The sequence below is a fragment of the Heteronotia binoei genome, chromosome 1, assembly GCF_032191835.1.
Source record: "Heteronotia binoei isolate CCM8104 ecotype False Entrance Well chromosome 1, APGP_CSIRO_Hbin_v1, whole genome shotgun sequence".
NCBI classification, from domain to species: Eukaryota; Metazoa; Chordata; class Lepidosauria; order Squamata; family Gekkonidae; genus Heteronotia; species Heteronotia binoei.
Window position 1 is genome coordinate 183,116,126 of NC_083223.1, and position 13,858 is coordinate 183,129,983.

The 13,858-nt window shown below is 39.8% G+C and overlaps 1 protein-coding gene across 1 annotated transcript in view; it reads left to right on the forward strand.

The window, feature by feature from the left end:
• DAAM2 (dishevelled associated activator of morphogenesis 2) overlaps positions 1-13,858 on the forward strand; it is a 349,542-nt gene that overhangs the window by 295,191 nt on the left and 40,493 nt on the right. Inside the window, exons 18-20 of the mRNA XM_060245049.1 lie at positions 10,768-10,852; positions 11,803-11,909; positions 12,549-12,637. Of these exons, the coding sequence (XP_060101032.1) occupies positions 10,768-10,852; positions 11,803-11,909; positions 12,549-12,637 (281 nt within the window). The remainder of the gene's footprint in view (positions 1-10,767; positions 10,853-11,802; positions 11,910-12,548; positions 12,638-13,858) is intronic.

Sequence of the window (13,858 nt, forward strand, 5' to 3'; positions counted from 1 at the left end):
GAATGATGGATTACAAGCGGGCTGGCTACTGGAAGATGGTTTCTTTCTTTCTTTTTCTTCTTCATTGAAAACTTGGGGGGGGGGGGGGTTGACTTTATTTCAAGTTCAGTGTGCAATAAACTGTCTGGTTAAATCGAGCATACCATATGGAACTATCCTGTCTTAAATCTCTAACAGCAGTCTGTGCATTCAGCTTTATTCTCTATATATCACAAACCTACTTAGGCTTGTGCTATGTAGCAGAGAGAGACACACACACAATGTGAGCCAGAGGACCAAAGGCAAAACTAGACAAGCTGAAATTAAAAATGAGGCAAAAATGACTGGTCCTGGCATGAGATGACCAAGAGGAAGGATAATGGATTGTGCATCATCTACAGACTTCAGGTCTTCAAACAAAGTGAGTCTGATGCAATAATATCTGCCTGAAATAATATGTAATTTTAATTCCCATTTGAGTCTGTAATAGTCTGGGAAGTTCTGAATTTCCCAGACTTACTTTGAACTTCCTTACTTTGCTCCACAATTCAATAGATTTTTTTTTTCAATTGGCACTTAAGGGATCAACTTTGACCCAGGACTCAGAACATTTCTATAGTCTAGCCAGAGAGTGGAAAAGTTTTTTGTGGTGGGAATGGAAGACAGGATTTGAATATTGCCTTACCTTGATAGATTCGTGGCCAGGGTGGGTACACCAATGAGTTGATGTAGAAGTAAAAATGAATTCTTTTTTATTGTAAAATTGTAAATGTGTATATCCCACCCTTAGTGTTCCACTGAATGAAAGTAGCCTGCATGCTAATTTCTTTGTCAAGCAATAGATCATAGTATATATTTTTGTTTTTCGATTCATTCACAAAAAAGGCTTTTTAAATTGCCTAAAGTTGCAGGAAAAAACCCCGAAACATCTCCTGCCTTTAACCACTCTATATCCACTGCTGCTTGGAATTGTATACTGCAGGGGTGGCCAATGGTAGCTCTCCAGATGTTTTTTGCCTATAAACTCCCATCAGCCCCAGACAGCATGGCCGATGGCTGGGGCTGATGGGAGTTGTAGGCAAAAAGAAATCTGGAGAGCTACCATTGGCCACCCCTGGTATACTGCATGTGGTGGCGAGACAGCAGGAGTGTGCAAGGCCCTGGAGCAGGGCCGGATCTAGGGAGGGGCAGAGGGGGGTGCTTGCCCCAGGAGAGGGGGCACCAAATTGGGTATGGAGTCCATTGTGTTCTATGGGACCATAAGATAGAATGGCCCAAAAAGGAGCAACATTTTTTTTATTTTGCTCCTCCTCAAAAAACATGTAGATCCGGCCCTGCCCTGGAGCATTCCAGGCTGGGCAGCCAGTACAGCAAGGGTCACTTAGCTCAGTAGCACCAGTACCTATTGCTTCCTCCAGCAACCTGGCAGCAGTGAGGGAGGAAACAGTCGATTGAAGGAGGAGGTATTTGTGAATTTTCTGCTTTGTGCAGGGGGTTGGACTAAATGACCCTAGAAGTCCTTTCCAACTCTTTGATTCTATGAATTCCCATTTAAGATGAAGGGTCTGAGACAAGTAGGCCCTGAGGCTGGGGCTTGGCTCTATGTGCTCCTGGACATCAGTGAATATCTAGGGCAGTAACCCATCCCTGACTTAAATATTAGAGGTTACTAGTGCATGTTGTTTGCACCAAACCTATACCATTTTAAGAAATGTTTAATTTTCTTTTCTGAATTGTGTTTTTAAAACTATTACCATTACCATTATCACCAGCTGGGTTTCTTTTCCCCTCAAAAAGGACTTTCCCGTACTTCCACAAGCATTGTTTCTCTGTTCCTTTTAAAACACTGCTCCAAGCATTCTGTGAGCATTTTCACATGTGAGAGTTGAATTCTCTTTCAGCCTTTCTTTCCCCCCTTCTCTATTTATCTATCTATCTAATTGTCTTCTGACACTTGGTTCATAGGAGCCAAGAAAATGAAAGGGGAGCATTTGCAGATCAAAGGAAAATTCTGGCTAATGATGGTTTAATCCTCATTTTATGAACACAGCTTAAGGAAGTATTCCTCTTAGTGACATGTATGCAAATATAAGAATATACATAAACAATTGAAAACACACACACAAAACCTGCCAGTGTTAATTATTTCCCTCCTACCCCTAGCAGTGCACCTGTGTCTTCCTGTAGGAAGGGTACTAAGCTAACTTTACCTACCCCCGTGAATCTATTGTGTGATCAGTGTTCCCTCTAAGCTAAGTTAGTGTGAGCTAGCTCACAGATTTTTAGCCTCCAGCTCACACATTTTTGTCTTAGCTCAGTTTGAATAACCCCAGAGCACAATAATTTCTGCAGTAACTCACAACTTTAATGCCAGTAGCTCACAAAGTAGAATTTTTGCTCACAAGACTCTGCAGCTTAGAGGGAACATTGTGTGTGATAAGGCTTTATGACTACCTAGTTCTTGCTATTATTGTTGTAACATTTGTAGTAAAATCCATGGGTTTTCAATATATTTTTTCCCATCAAATAGCTCTTGCAGGCACAGAGCCAAAGGAGCAGTGGTGAGATATGAAGGCCCAGTGACAATTTTTCCTTTCTCTCAACCCCCATATTCTGCTCTCTGATCCTATGCTTAGTCATTCATAAATCAGATGAAATAAAGACATTTTTAACACTGGGAGATAGTGAAGGTATCTTTTGAATAACTATATGACTCATATAACATTTGCCCATCGGACACTACGGTCCCCTTTCTGCAATCTGTCAAATTCTGGCTACGAGCTTGCTCTTCTCTGTGAGATGAACTGAGCTATATCAAATTGGGAATTTTAAGAATGCATTAGCTGGTGGTTTGCAGCCCTCTGCTCAGCTTTCCTTTGCAGTCTTAAGTGGTCTTGGGAACAGGAGATTGTGCTGCCAAACCTTCCAGTAAGCAAACTGGTATTTATCCTTATATTATGCATGGCTATTGCAAAGGAAGAAACTGACTTCTAAGATTGCAAAGAAAAGACTTTCAGGTGTGAAGACAAGGTGTATGGAAATGGTAGAAAAGAAAATCGACAATCACTTGAAAATTTGTTTTTAGCTATATAACCAGGATTCAGCTCTAAGCTATTTTTATTACAAAGGTCGCCAAATGAACAGGTTGTCTTGTAATCAGGGCATGTGCTTTTTTTTGCCAGATTGCCTGTTTTGCTTTCCTGATATTTTGAGGACTGCTTCTTTCTTGAAATGTAGGAGAAAATCAGTATGTCCCTTTACAGTACTTGAAAGAAAGGCCCTGATCCTTTGCCAGAATCCCTACACAGAAGGGTGTCATTCCAGGCCAAGTTATAAATCTTATCTCAGTCCTGTTACCTCCCCTCCCCCCCAATCTGAGGGATCATTCAGGCATACAGTCTCCTATCTTGGCTGAAGTAAAGGTTGCACCATATTTTTCCTTGTACTTGTACATATCAGCCACATAATTGTTTCTTTTGAGGCAAATGTGGCTTTGTGATGGTCCCTTGTTGAACATTATGAAAGAGACTGAACAGTTTATGAAAACAGTGTTCATCCTGGAAGTTAAAGCTATGGTCCAGCATACATGTAGTGAGGAGGGGGGCTCTGATGATTTCACAGTATTTCTCTGCAAGAAGAAGAGATTGGATTTATACCCTGTCCTTCACTACCCAAAGGAGTCTCAGAGCAGCTTACAATCTTTTTTCCCTTCCCCTCCCCACAACAGACACAATGTGAGATAGGTGGAACTGAGAGAGCTCTAACAGAAACTATTATTGAGAGGAACAACTCTGTAAGAACTTGTGACTGACTCAAGGTCACATCAGCAGGTGCATGTGAAGGAGTGGGAAATCAAACCCAGATAAGAGCCTGCTCACTTAACCACTACACCAGGCCTTCCTCTTTGTGAGCCAGGGAATGCTCTTTGGTCCGCCCCCCCCCACAAAAAAAACATCCCTAATTGTGCAGGGAACACTTTTGACCTTAACAACTTCATGTATGCATTCCCACCCTCTACCCCTAAATCCGTTGTTCATTAATGATTTAGAGTTGGGAATAACTTGTTCATTAATGATTTGGAGTTGGGAGTAAGCAGTGAAGTGGCCAAGTTTGCAGATGACACTAAATTGTTCAGGGTGGTGAAAACCAGAGAGGATTGTGAGGCACTCCAAAGGGATCTGTCAAGGCTGGGTGAGTGGGCGTCAACATGGCAGATGAGATTCAGTGTGGCCAAGTGCAAAATAATGCACATTGGGGCCAAAAATCCTAGCTATAAATACAAGTTGATGGGGTGTAAACTGGCAGAGACACTGACCAAGAGAGATCTTGAGGTCATGATAGATAACTCACTGAAAATGTCAAGACAGTGTGCGGTTGCAATAAAAAAGGCCAACACAATGCTGGGAATTATTAGGAAGGGAATTGAAAACAAATTGGCCAGTATCAAATCAGCCCCTGTATAAATCAATGGTGCGGTCTCATTTGGAGTACTGTGTACAATTCTGGTCACCGCACCTCAAAAATGTTATTAGAGCATTGGAAAAAGTGCAGAAAAGGGCAACTAGAATGATTAAAGGTTTGGAACACTTTCCCTATGAAGAAAAGTTAAAACGCTTGGGGCTCTTTAGCTTAGAGAAACATCGACTGCAGGTTGACATGATAGAGGTTTACAAGATTATGCATGGGATAGAGAAGGCGGAGAAAGAATTACTTTTCTCCTTTTCTCACAGTATGAGAATTTGTGGGCATTCAATGAAATTGCTGAGCAGTCGGGTTAGAACTGATAAAAGCAAGTACTTCTTCACCCGAAGGATGATTAACATGTGGAATTCACTGCCACAGGAGGTGGCGGCGGCTACAAGCATAGACAGTTTCAAGAGAGGAATGGAATAGATAGATAGATAGATAGATAGATAGATAGATAGATAGATAGATAGATAGATAGATAGATAGATAGATAGATAGATAGATAGATAGATAGATAGATAAATTTATTGTCATTGTTCTCAACAAAAAGAGAGCAACGAAATGAGGTGCTCTTCCACAAACATACCAACACATCAAACACACATATTCATAAACCATTTAAAATACATCTAAAACCATTTAAACCATTTAAATACATCTAAAACAGATAATCCTTCATAACCCTGCATTTAACCTAACCACAGCACTTGGATAGAAACTGTCCTTAAATCTGTTTGTCCTAGCCTTCAACACTCTATATCGTCTACCTGACGGTAAGATCTCAAATAGCAAATGGCCCAGATGTGAAGGGTCCCTTAGGATCATTTGTATCTTCCTTTTACATCCCATATTATACAGATCCACCAATGAGGGGAGAGAATATCCACAAATCTTTTGTGCTCTTCTCGTCACTCTTTGGAGCACCCTTCTCTCTGCTTCCGTGCAGCTCCCAAACCACACGCAGAGGCAATAAGATAAAATGCTCTCAATGGAACTACGATAAAAGGCAACCAGCAGACTCCCTGACAGTTGTAGTGATAAGCATATGGAGCAGAGGTCCATCAGTGGCTATTAGCCACAGCTTATTGTTGGAACTCCCTGTCTGGGGCAGTGATGCTCTGTATTCTTGTGCTTGGGGTGGGGGGGACAGTGGAAGGGCTTCTGGCCTCACTGGTGGACCTCTTGATGGCACTTGGGGTTTTTTTGGCCACTGTGTGACACAGAGTGATGGACTGGATGTGCCATTGACCTGATCCAACATCTCTTATCTTCTTATATGCAACAGAAGGACATGGTAGAATACAGTCTGGACCACTTTAGACAAGGTATAACAATTTGATGCTCCCCTATGTAACACTTTAATAGGAAGTTTTAAAAAAAAAGTTCTGGCCTAGACTTTTGTGCACTGCGCTAGTTTTATGCCTGCAGGTAGTTATTAGTGTAGGAATACTTTGAAAAATGTCTGTATGAGGTTGCCCATTCTACCACCTCTCTGACATTTGTGGATAAAAATCAAGGCTCATTGCGGTATGTTGGTAAAAGGCTATGTGTATCAAAATTTTGCCTGGTTTTAGTGCTATTGACTCTGATTATTTGGCTTTGTGATAGTAAGGCAAATATATTGATTTCAATTTTAAATAATATTTTTTCCTATTATGTGGATTTAAAAGCAACAAAGTTCTCTTTTCTGATGGTGTTGAAAATGGAGGTAACTCTTGAATCAGTCGTCCTAAAAGCATTTGTGACAGGACCTTTTCCATGAAACATGAGCAAAACTGGAAATATGAAGTTTCATAGCACAGTGTTTTTTCTTTCTTTCTTTCTGAGGATATATGGTTGATGAAGGCGAGTCTTTTCTGGCCTAAACTTGGGGTGTTAGCTTAAGCCAAACCAGTTGCCATCCTTAAAGAGGAAAATTAGAGAGTTGAAACAAGATTTATGCCAAAAATACAGTATGTCTCCTTGTCATGTTTGGAATAAGCCAGAGGCTCTCTCTCTCTATCTCTGAGATGGCCAAACAATAAGTCACTTGATGTCTGCTGGTGTTAAATCAGTTGAGGTGTCCTAAGAAGATTAGTGATTAATGAGTCTGCAGAGTCAATAGGGATCATTTATATGTCTTGAGGGGATCAAGGGAGGGGACCAGCATAAGTATCATGTTTGAAACCATTTTATAATCGTGCAGCTTCATTGTGGCATGAAGATTACCCAGACATTTGACTTTCCTCACTCCAGCATGAGTTGTGATGGAATAGAGGAAGGGAATATTTTAATGTGTGATTTTTCAGGAACATATCAGGCTAAGGCTAGAAATAACAATAATTAAAAAAACCCTGTGCCACTGCAATTGAAAGTAAAAACAAACAAACAACTCCCTCAGAGAGTGTTCCAGTGAACAAAAGAAAATGAATGATTGAGATACCCATAAGTACACAGTGCTGGAGTTATGCATCCCATCTGAATGAGTCCAAAGGTCAGTGGCAAATGCTGTTACAGATCTTGCAAGAATCTGAGGCTGGATGGGGGAAGCAGATGTACAGAAAGACTGCAGAATAAGCAAGTGAGCCAGAGAACCTAAGAACTCAACAAATCATGCAGGTGATACAGCGGCTGAAGCCTGAGCTGCATTTTTTTCATAGTTGTCCCAAACCGGGGGGAACCAGTGGGTAGTTGGTGTGATGATGAACCTGGGAAGATAATACAGTACTGTAGCTCCTGCTTCTCTCTGCGGGCTTGGTGTCTCTTCACAAAGGGCTCACAAAATGCAGATAAGGGACTGTGCTATTTTAGACCTAGTCAGACTCAGCAGCAATAGGAAACCCTCTTGTAAAGGCTTTTAACCCAGAAAAAATACTCTTACTCTGAAATGGCTTCATCATTTTGTAACATAGCTAAATAGAATCAACAGTATAGCATTGTGACATCACTACACTCAGTACATAATCCCTGATTGATTACAATCGTGTTCTGAGGACAAAGAAGTGCTCAAAATTGGCACTAGAGGAATAGTGAAAAAAGAGTAACATATTTCAAGAGGGCATGTTGCATCTCCTAAAAATGCTCAGAGGGGGCATGTTTTAGTAAAAAGATGAGTGCAAGAAGCAGGCCTACTCTCTGCCTTCTACCTTTGTCAGCAGCAGAAATGTCTAACTGTTTTTGTACTCCATGCTTTTCATGAAAAGAAATGTGAACCAGAGATGGTGTTTGAATTAAATATACAGCCTGGGGTTTGTCAGTTTAAGTATACAGCTCTGAGTTTGTCAGTTAAGACAAAATTATATGTAGTTCTTACATGATTAGCAGGGAAATCATTGATGATGCATACCCCACAAATGAGAGATAAATTATTTCGTTCCTCTTCTGGTCACAGTCATATTTTAAATGTGGCATCAGTGTTAAAGCCAAACACACACACCAGTAGTCATCTTCCTTCAGCCTGAGTGGAAAGATTTTAGGGATTTGTTTTAGGTTTTTGTTCATTCCAGTCACCTGTTTTTGTTTTAAAAGTCACACATCTGCTTTTTGTTACTGTTGGCTGTTTTGAGGTCCACTGCACAGTTGGTAAGGAGTTTTGAAAAAATGAGAATAGGATAACACTTGATTAATAGTCCTTTGGCCTGGTTATTCATCCAATGTCTTGCTGTTACTGGGTTATTGCTATGGACTGTGACTGTGTGGTAAACTGGTATAGACAGTTCTGGAAAAATGTAGCTGGATCTCTGTGATTTTGGAGGCATACTGCAGTCCCTTTGTAGACCCCTGTAGGCTTGCAGTGTGATTCCCTCTGAGAAGAGGACAAGGCACCCAAACCAGGTGTTTCCTAAAGCAGTTGCTATGCACATTTCCTCAAATTTTGATTTCTTGGACTGCTGCTTATCTTTTCACTGTAGTAAACCATTTTTCTAGTTAACCAACTAGTTGCAAAAGTGCCAAACAAAGTGATGCTGGAAACCTGATGGAGTCACAGAACTGATTACCAGAGATAGAAATTGAAAAAGTTCTCAAGTGTTTACTAAATCTAATGCCATTTGGAAGGATATGCTGTTTTTTTCCACATTGAAGCAGCAACCATTATCCATTCAGTATGAAATATTTGGACAAAGAGAAATGGCAAAATTAGAATAGTAGCAAAGTCTTCTGACAGCCATACTCTTGGCTTCAGTGCATGATTCTTGAGTCATTGCTCAAGCACAAGCAAATGCCCTTGTTCTAGAGCTTTAACTTGTCCCTGGGCCCTCAAACTAGAACTGCACTTAGCGTTGATTGACTGAGCATACAAATGTATCTTTATATTTTTTTAATATCTGGAAGGAGTAGAGCTTTAAGAAACTGGTTGTAACATATAATTTCATACTTTAATTTCCAGATGCCAATTATGTCAGACAGCATTACAACATGTGAAGTTTCTCAGATGTTATTACTGTTTCCTGTGTGTGTAAAAATTAAATGCTATTTGATTGATTTGAAATATTTATATCCTGCCTCTTTGTATATAATGTTAGAGGTTACTCATGATAATTCAGTAGAATAATAAATATATAAGAACAGCCACTGCTTAAACATTTAATAGTTTTTGTTTTGGGTTTGGGCTATTAATATTTTTAAAATAATCAGCTAAAACTATTAAAGCAGCAGTAGGTAAAAACATGTAAAACAGAGGCAAATAATAACTCAAAAACTGAAATAATAAAACTACACTAAAAACTCTGCACTAGGAAGAAGAAGAAGAAGATGATATTGGATTTATATCCCGCCTTCCACTCCGAAGAGTCTCAGAGCGGCTCACAATCTCCTTTACCTTCCTCCCCCACAACAGACACCCTGTGAGGTGGGTGGGGCTGGAGAGGGCTCTCACAGCAGCTGCCCTTTCAAGGACAACCTCTGCCAGAGCTATGGCTGACCCAAGGCCATGCTAGCAGGTGCAAGTGGAGGAGTGGGGAATCAAACCCGGTTCTCCCAGATAAGAGTCCGCACACTTAACCACTACACCAAACTGGCTCTTCAAAGCAAGTGGGGGGAACACTATTTAAAAGATTTTTAAATACCAGCTATTACCTCTAAAGCCACAGGGACCAGAATTCTCAAATGGCCACTTCCTCCTGCATGAAGGGGGGGGAACACTAACCAAATATTGCAATAATATGCTAAAACCTCAGGGGATAACATTTTCTTTGCTAGACCTCAAAAGATTGTAAGTTCAGCATGATGGAAGCTGGAGAGAGTTCCAAAACTTTGGTGCCCTGAACAAAAACAGTTCTCTCTCTCATGTTCACCAACTTTGCCTCTGACACACAGCAGGACTTCTGACAATGGTAATAACTGGTGGACAGATTCATGCAGGAGGAAGTGGCCATTTGAGAATTCTGGTCCCTGTGACTTTAGAGGTAATAGCTGGTATTTAAAAAATGATACTGGCAATTAGTCAAGATCTTTAAAACAGGAGAAAATGTGATCCTTGTAACCTATATATGTGAGCACCCTAACTGTCACACATTGGTCCTGTTCAAACTTCTAGACAGTCTTCAAAGGCAGCCATGGAGTCCACTGAAGCAGCCTAACTTGAAACATTCAAAATGTTCAAAAATTCATGATCGCATCCAAAAGATGCCAGAACATCTGATATTCTATTAGTTTCTTGGTAGCTGTTTCATTAGTAGCCTCCTCCCTTCTGTTTACTATACAACAGTTTATAGGTTTTGAAAAAAAAAATCATTAAGAATTCTTACTTGCTCTAATAGATATTTCCTTATGCTAGCCCAGTTCACATAAAGAACGTAAAAAGCCAGACAAATAGGCCAAACTGTAAATCTTTTAAGAAATTTTAAAGTGACTTTTTAAAAAGGTTTAAAGGGTTAAATAATAATCTTTTATATTCTTTTTTACTGTTATAACCCCCAGGTCATCAAATCTTAATATGTAGACGCTTTGTGGGACTTTTTATAAGGTACTTTTAAGGTTGTTCTAAATGACTTACATGTTCTGGTCAATGACTGTAATAACAAACTGAGTGACTATGCTAGCCCAGTTCACGTATGTAATGGGCAGCATAATGGATGTTTCAAAATACAGTTGTATGAAAACTTTTCTGTATGACACACCATTCACGACAAGGTAATCTACAATAAATATGTTTATACATCACTATTCATGTTTCAGCCATGTATTGGAAGGACTATGTGTATTAACTATCAATAATTGTATGATAGAGAAATATTCTTCGTAAACCTTGTAATGGGATTTGTTTCCAGGAATCTATTTTCCCCCAATGAAATGTTGATTGAATTTGTGCAATCCAAGTAATGGATCACCATTAATATTCAGGTTGAAATTATCTAATGAAGAAATCCGACAGGCAATCTTGAAAATGGATGAAGAAGAAGATCTGGCTAAAGATATGCTTGAGCAGGTGAGTCACTTTCAAGGACTCTTAAAAATGTTGGCTGCAAAGGAACACATTCTCCTCTTTTTTCACTCATAGCACCTTATTCATTAGCTGCAACATAGATGTCTTTGAAGGAATGGTCTGTGCCTTATGGTAAGTGTGAATATAGCTTTGGAATGTAATGATGTAGCAATGGAATTTTTCTAGCTAGGCATATTCACAACAGGAAATTCAGTTATTTGCCATGGAATCCCTCTGCGACTGTTCAGCCTCTAAGCCATACACTGTATGATAAGGCCAATATTGTTATCCAAGCACTGAACTTGAACACCCACACACTATTTTGTAATACTTTATTTGATGCTATTAAAAGGTATTACATTATTTTTGTCTTTTGAAGAAGGATAAGACCTGAGATTGATAAACCAAGAAGGAGAAAGACTATGCGCAAAAAGACGTTAAATTTAAGGAACAAAGGAAGCACTCTCACCTTTATTTTAAGCTGGTTATTGCATGGTGTTCTGCAATAGAGTCGGATAGTATGTAACTAAGTGACAGCCTCAGTTGATAATTTGACTTGGCCACAAACTTACTAGCTGACTTCAGGCAAGTCCCTGTTCTTCACTTCTCATTGTGGGACATCCTGCTTTCACCCTCTCTCCCTTTTGGCCATTTTCCTGTCTTTCAGCTAGTGTGCTTGGAATGCAGGATCAGACCTCTGTACAGACTTCTGCAGTACTGTGCTGCCTATACTACTTAATGAAGTCATAGAGAGGAGGGTGAAGACAGAAGAGCAACCAGATGTTTCAGAAAGGGCACTCTTGTAACTACAGCTGCATTCTTTGCAACTGTTCTCATATGGGGAATTTGGAGCAGTCCTTTCTTGCAACAGCAATTCTTGCTTGCATCCTCCCTTCTCTGGTTGGTTCCCTCATGCTGGGCTTTGTTTGTTTTGTTTGCACTTGTGGTTCTAGCTACTGAAGTTTGTTCCAGAGAAGAGTGATATTGACCTTCTCGAAGAACATAAGCATGAAATTGACCGCATGGCTCGGGCAGACCGTTTCCTTTATGAAATGAGCAGGTATGTGTGCCTGTAAGAAAGACAGAGAACAGGGTTTTCTTGTTTTGTTTTTTAAATGACATTAAAAACATTTATACCCTACTGTCTCTTTCTGTAACTGATCTGCATGACAGGTTATGAAACACAAAAACAACATAAAAGCACAGTATTACATATAAAATGGAATTTTGTTCAGAATCTTCCATTTTCTCTTTGAACATGTTGTAATGGTCATTATGAATTAATACCATGAATCGTGATTCCTTTTAATTAAATAAAATTTATACTACAAATAAAAAAAAAATATGACTTGGCCAGCTGTTCAGTGAGTTACCTGCAAAGTATGATTTAACTTCAACCTGATTTGTTAAGCAGTGGCTACAATGTATTGCAATATACTGCAGTGAGTCCTTGTGTCCAAATGAAAGTTGCTAGTAAAGTTTCTTATATTTGCTTAAAACATCTATTCTCCCCCCCCCCCCCCAAAAAAAAAGAAAAGAAAATTATAACCAAGCCACTACAGTCTATCTGATTCTAATCACTGGATCATTGAGCAACCTTTATAGTAATATAAGGCCAGTTGGAGTTTGTAGTTGTTCTGCCTTTTTAGGTTCTCATTGTGAGATAATCCAAGTCTTCTGATTCCTCTTTCTTCTTCAGAATTGATCACTACCAGCAACGACTTCAAGCCTTGTTCTTTAAGAAGAAGTTTCCAGAGAGGCTTGCAGAAGCCAAGCCAAAAGTGGAAGGTAACTCCAGGGTCTTCCTATAGAACGTCTTATTATTGATAGTCTGTCAAGAGGCATATTTGGCAAAATAGATCATTAAACAAAGAGTTTTATATTACTAGATGAGTAATCCAAGTCCATTCTCTCTTGGTAGCTAGAGCAGCATCCTGGACAGCTCTACCTCATTTGGCAGCAAATGCTAGGAAATTTCCTGGCTAACTTAAAGCCTGGACTGAAGGGAAGAAGTCCAAGGCTTCTCTGGCAGTACTTTCTATAGGAACCATTCCTCCCTATATTATGCAATAGTCCTTTGGTAGCACTTTTGCACCTTGCATTTTGATGTGTATTTAGGGCATCCCTGATTGGGGCTCAGTTCAGAAATCACGCCAACCCATGGTTTAATTAAATTTACTGTGGTCAACGCAATCATATGATTCAGTGGTCAGCACATTGGACTATGATCTCAAAGTCTTGGGCTCAGTCCATGCTTTGCCCTGAAGCTTCAGGGTGACCTTGGGCCAGTCACCTATCTCGCAGGGTTGCTATGAGGATAAAATGATGAAAAGTTTTACTGCCAGGTGTTCGCCTAAGTCTGTGTAGGCAAGGCAGAAGACAAGTAGGGGAGAGAGGCTTTCTTCCCCACTGCCATTGAGTTTTTACTTATGCCAGTGTTTTTGCTGGTAGGACATGGGCCAGAAAGTGTTATCAAAATTATTTTGTGCATGTACTGTAAATTTTTTGCACAGTTTTATCTAATGCACAGGTCCAAAAATGCCTGTAAGGCAAGGAAATGAAATTCCATCACCACAGCTAATCTGTATCCTCAAAACTGTTGGTTACTGCTTGATTTTGAAGATAGCAAATGGAACAGACTGGAGTCTCACTTATGAGGGTCATAGAAGTTGAATGTTTGCCTGCTAAGCCCATTTGCTGCCAAATTCATGCTTGCTCCTCAGCACCACCCTTGTGTGTTCCCTGGCCACAGACATACCTGAAAGGGACAAAGGCAAACCAGTATTTGAGTGGATCATTTGCAAGTCGAATCCTGGTTTCAGAAAATCATAGTTATTTATATATTTACTTACTTACTTCATGTATGGTCTGTGTTTCTCATTGAGACGAGGTCTATAGAATTAGAGAACATTTTTTTAAAGGCTAAAATAATACATATATCAAACAGTGCAATAAAACTGAATAACATTAATTTGTTAGAGGTATTCTTTTTTTGCCACCTGATGTGTT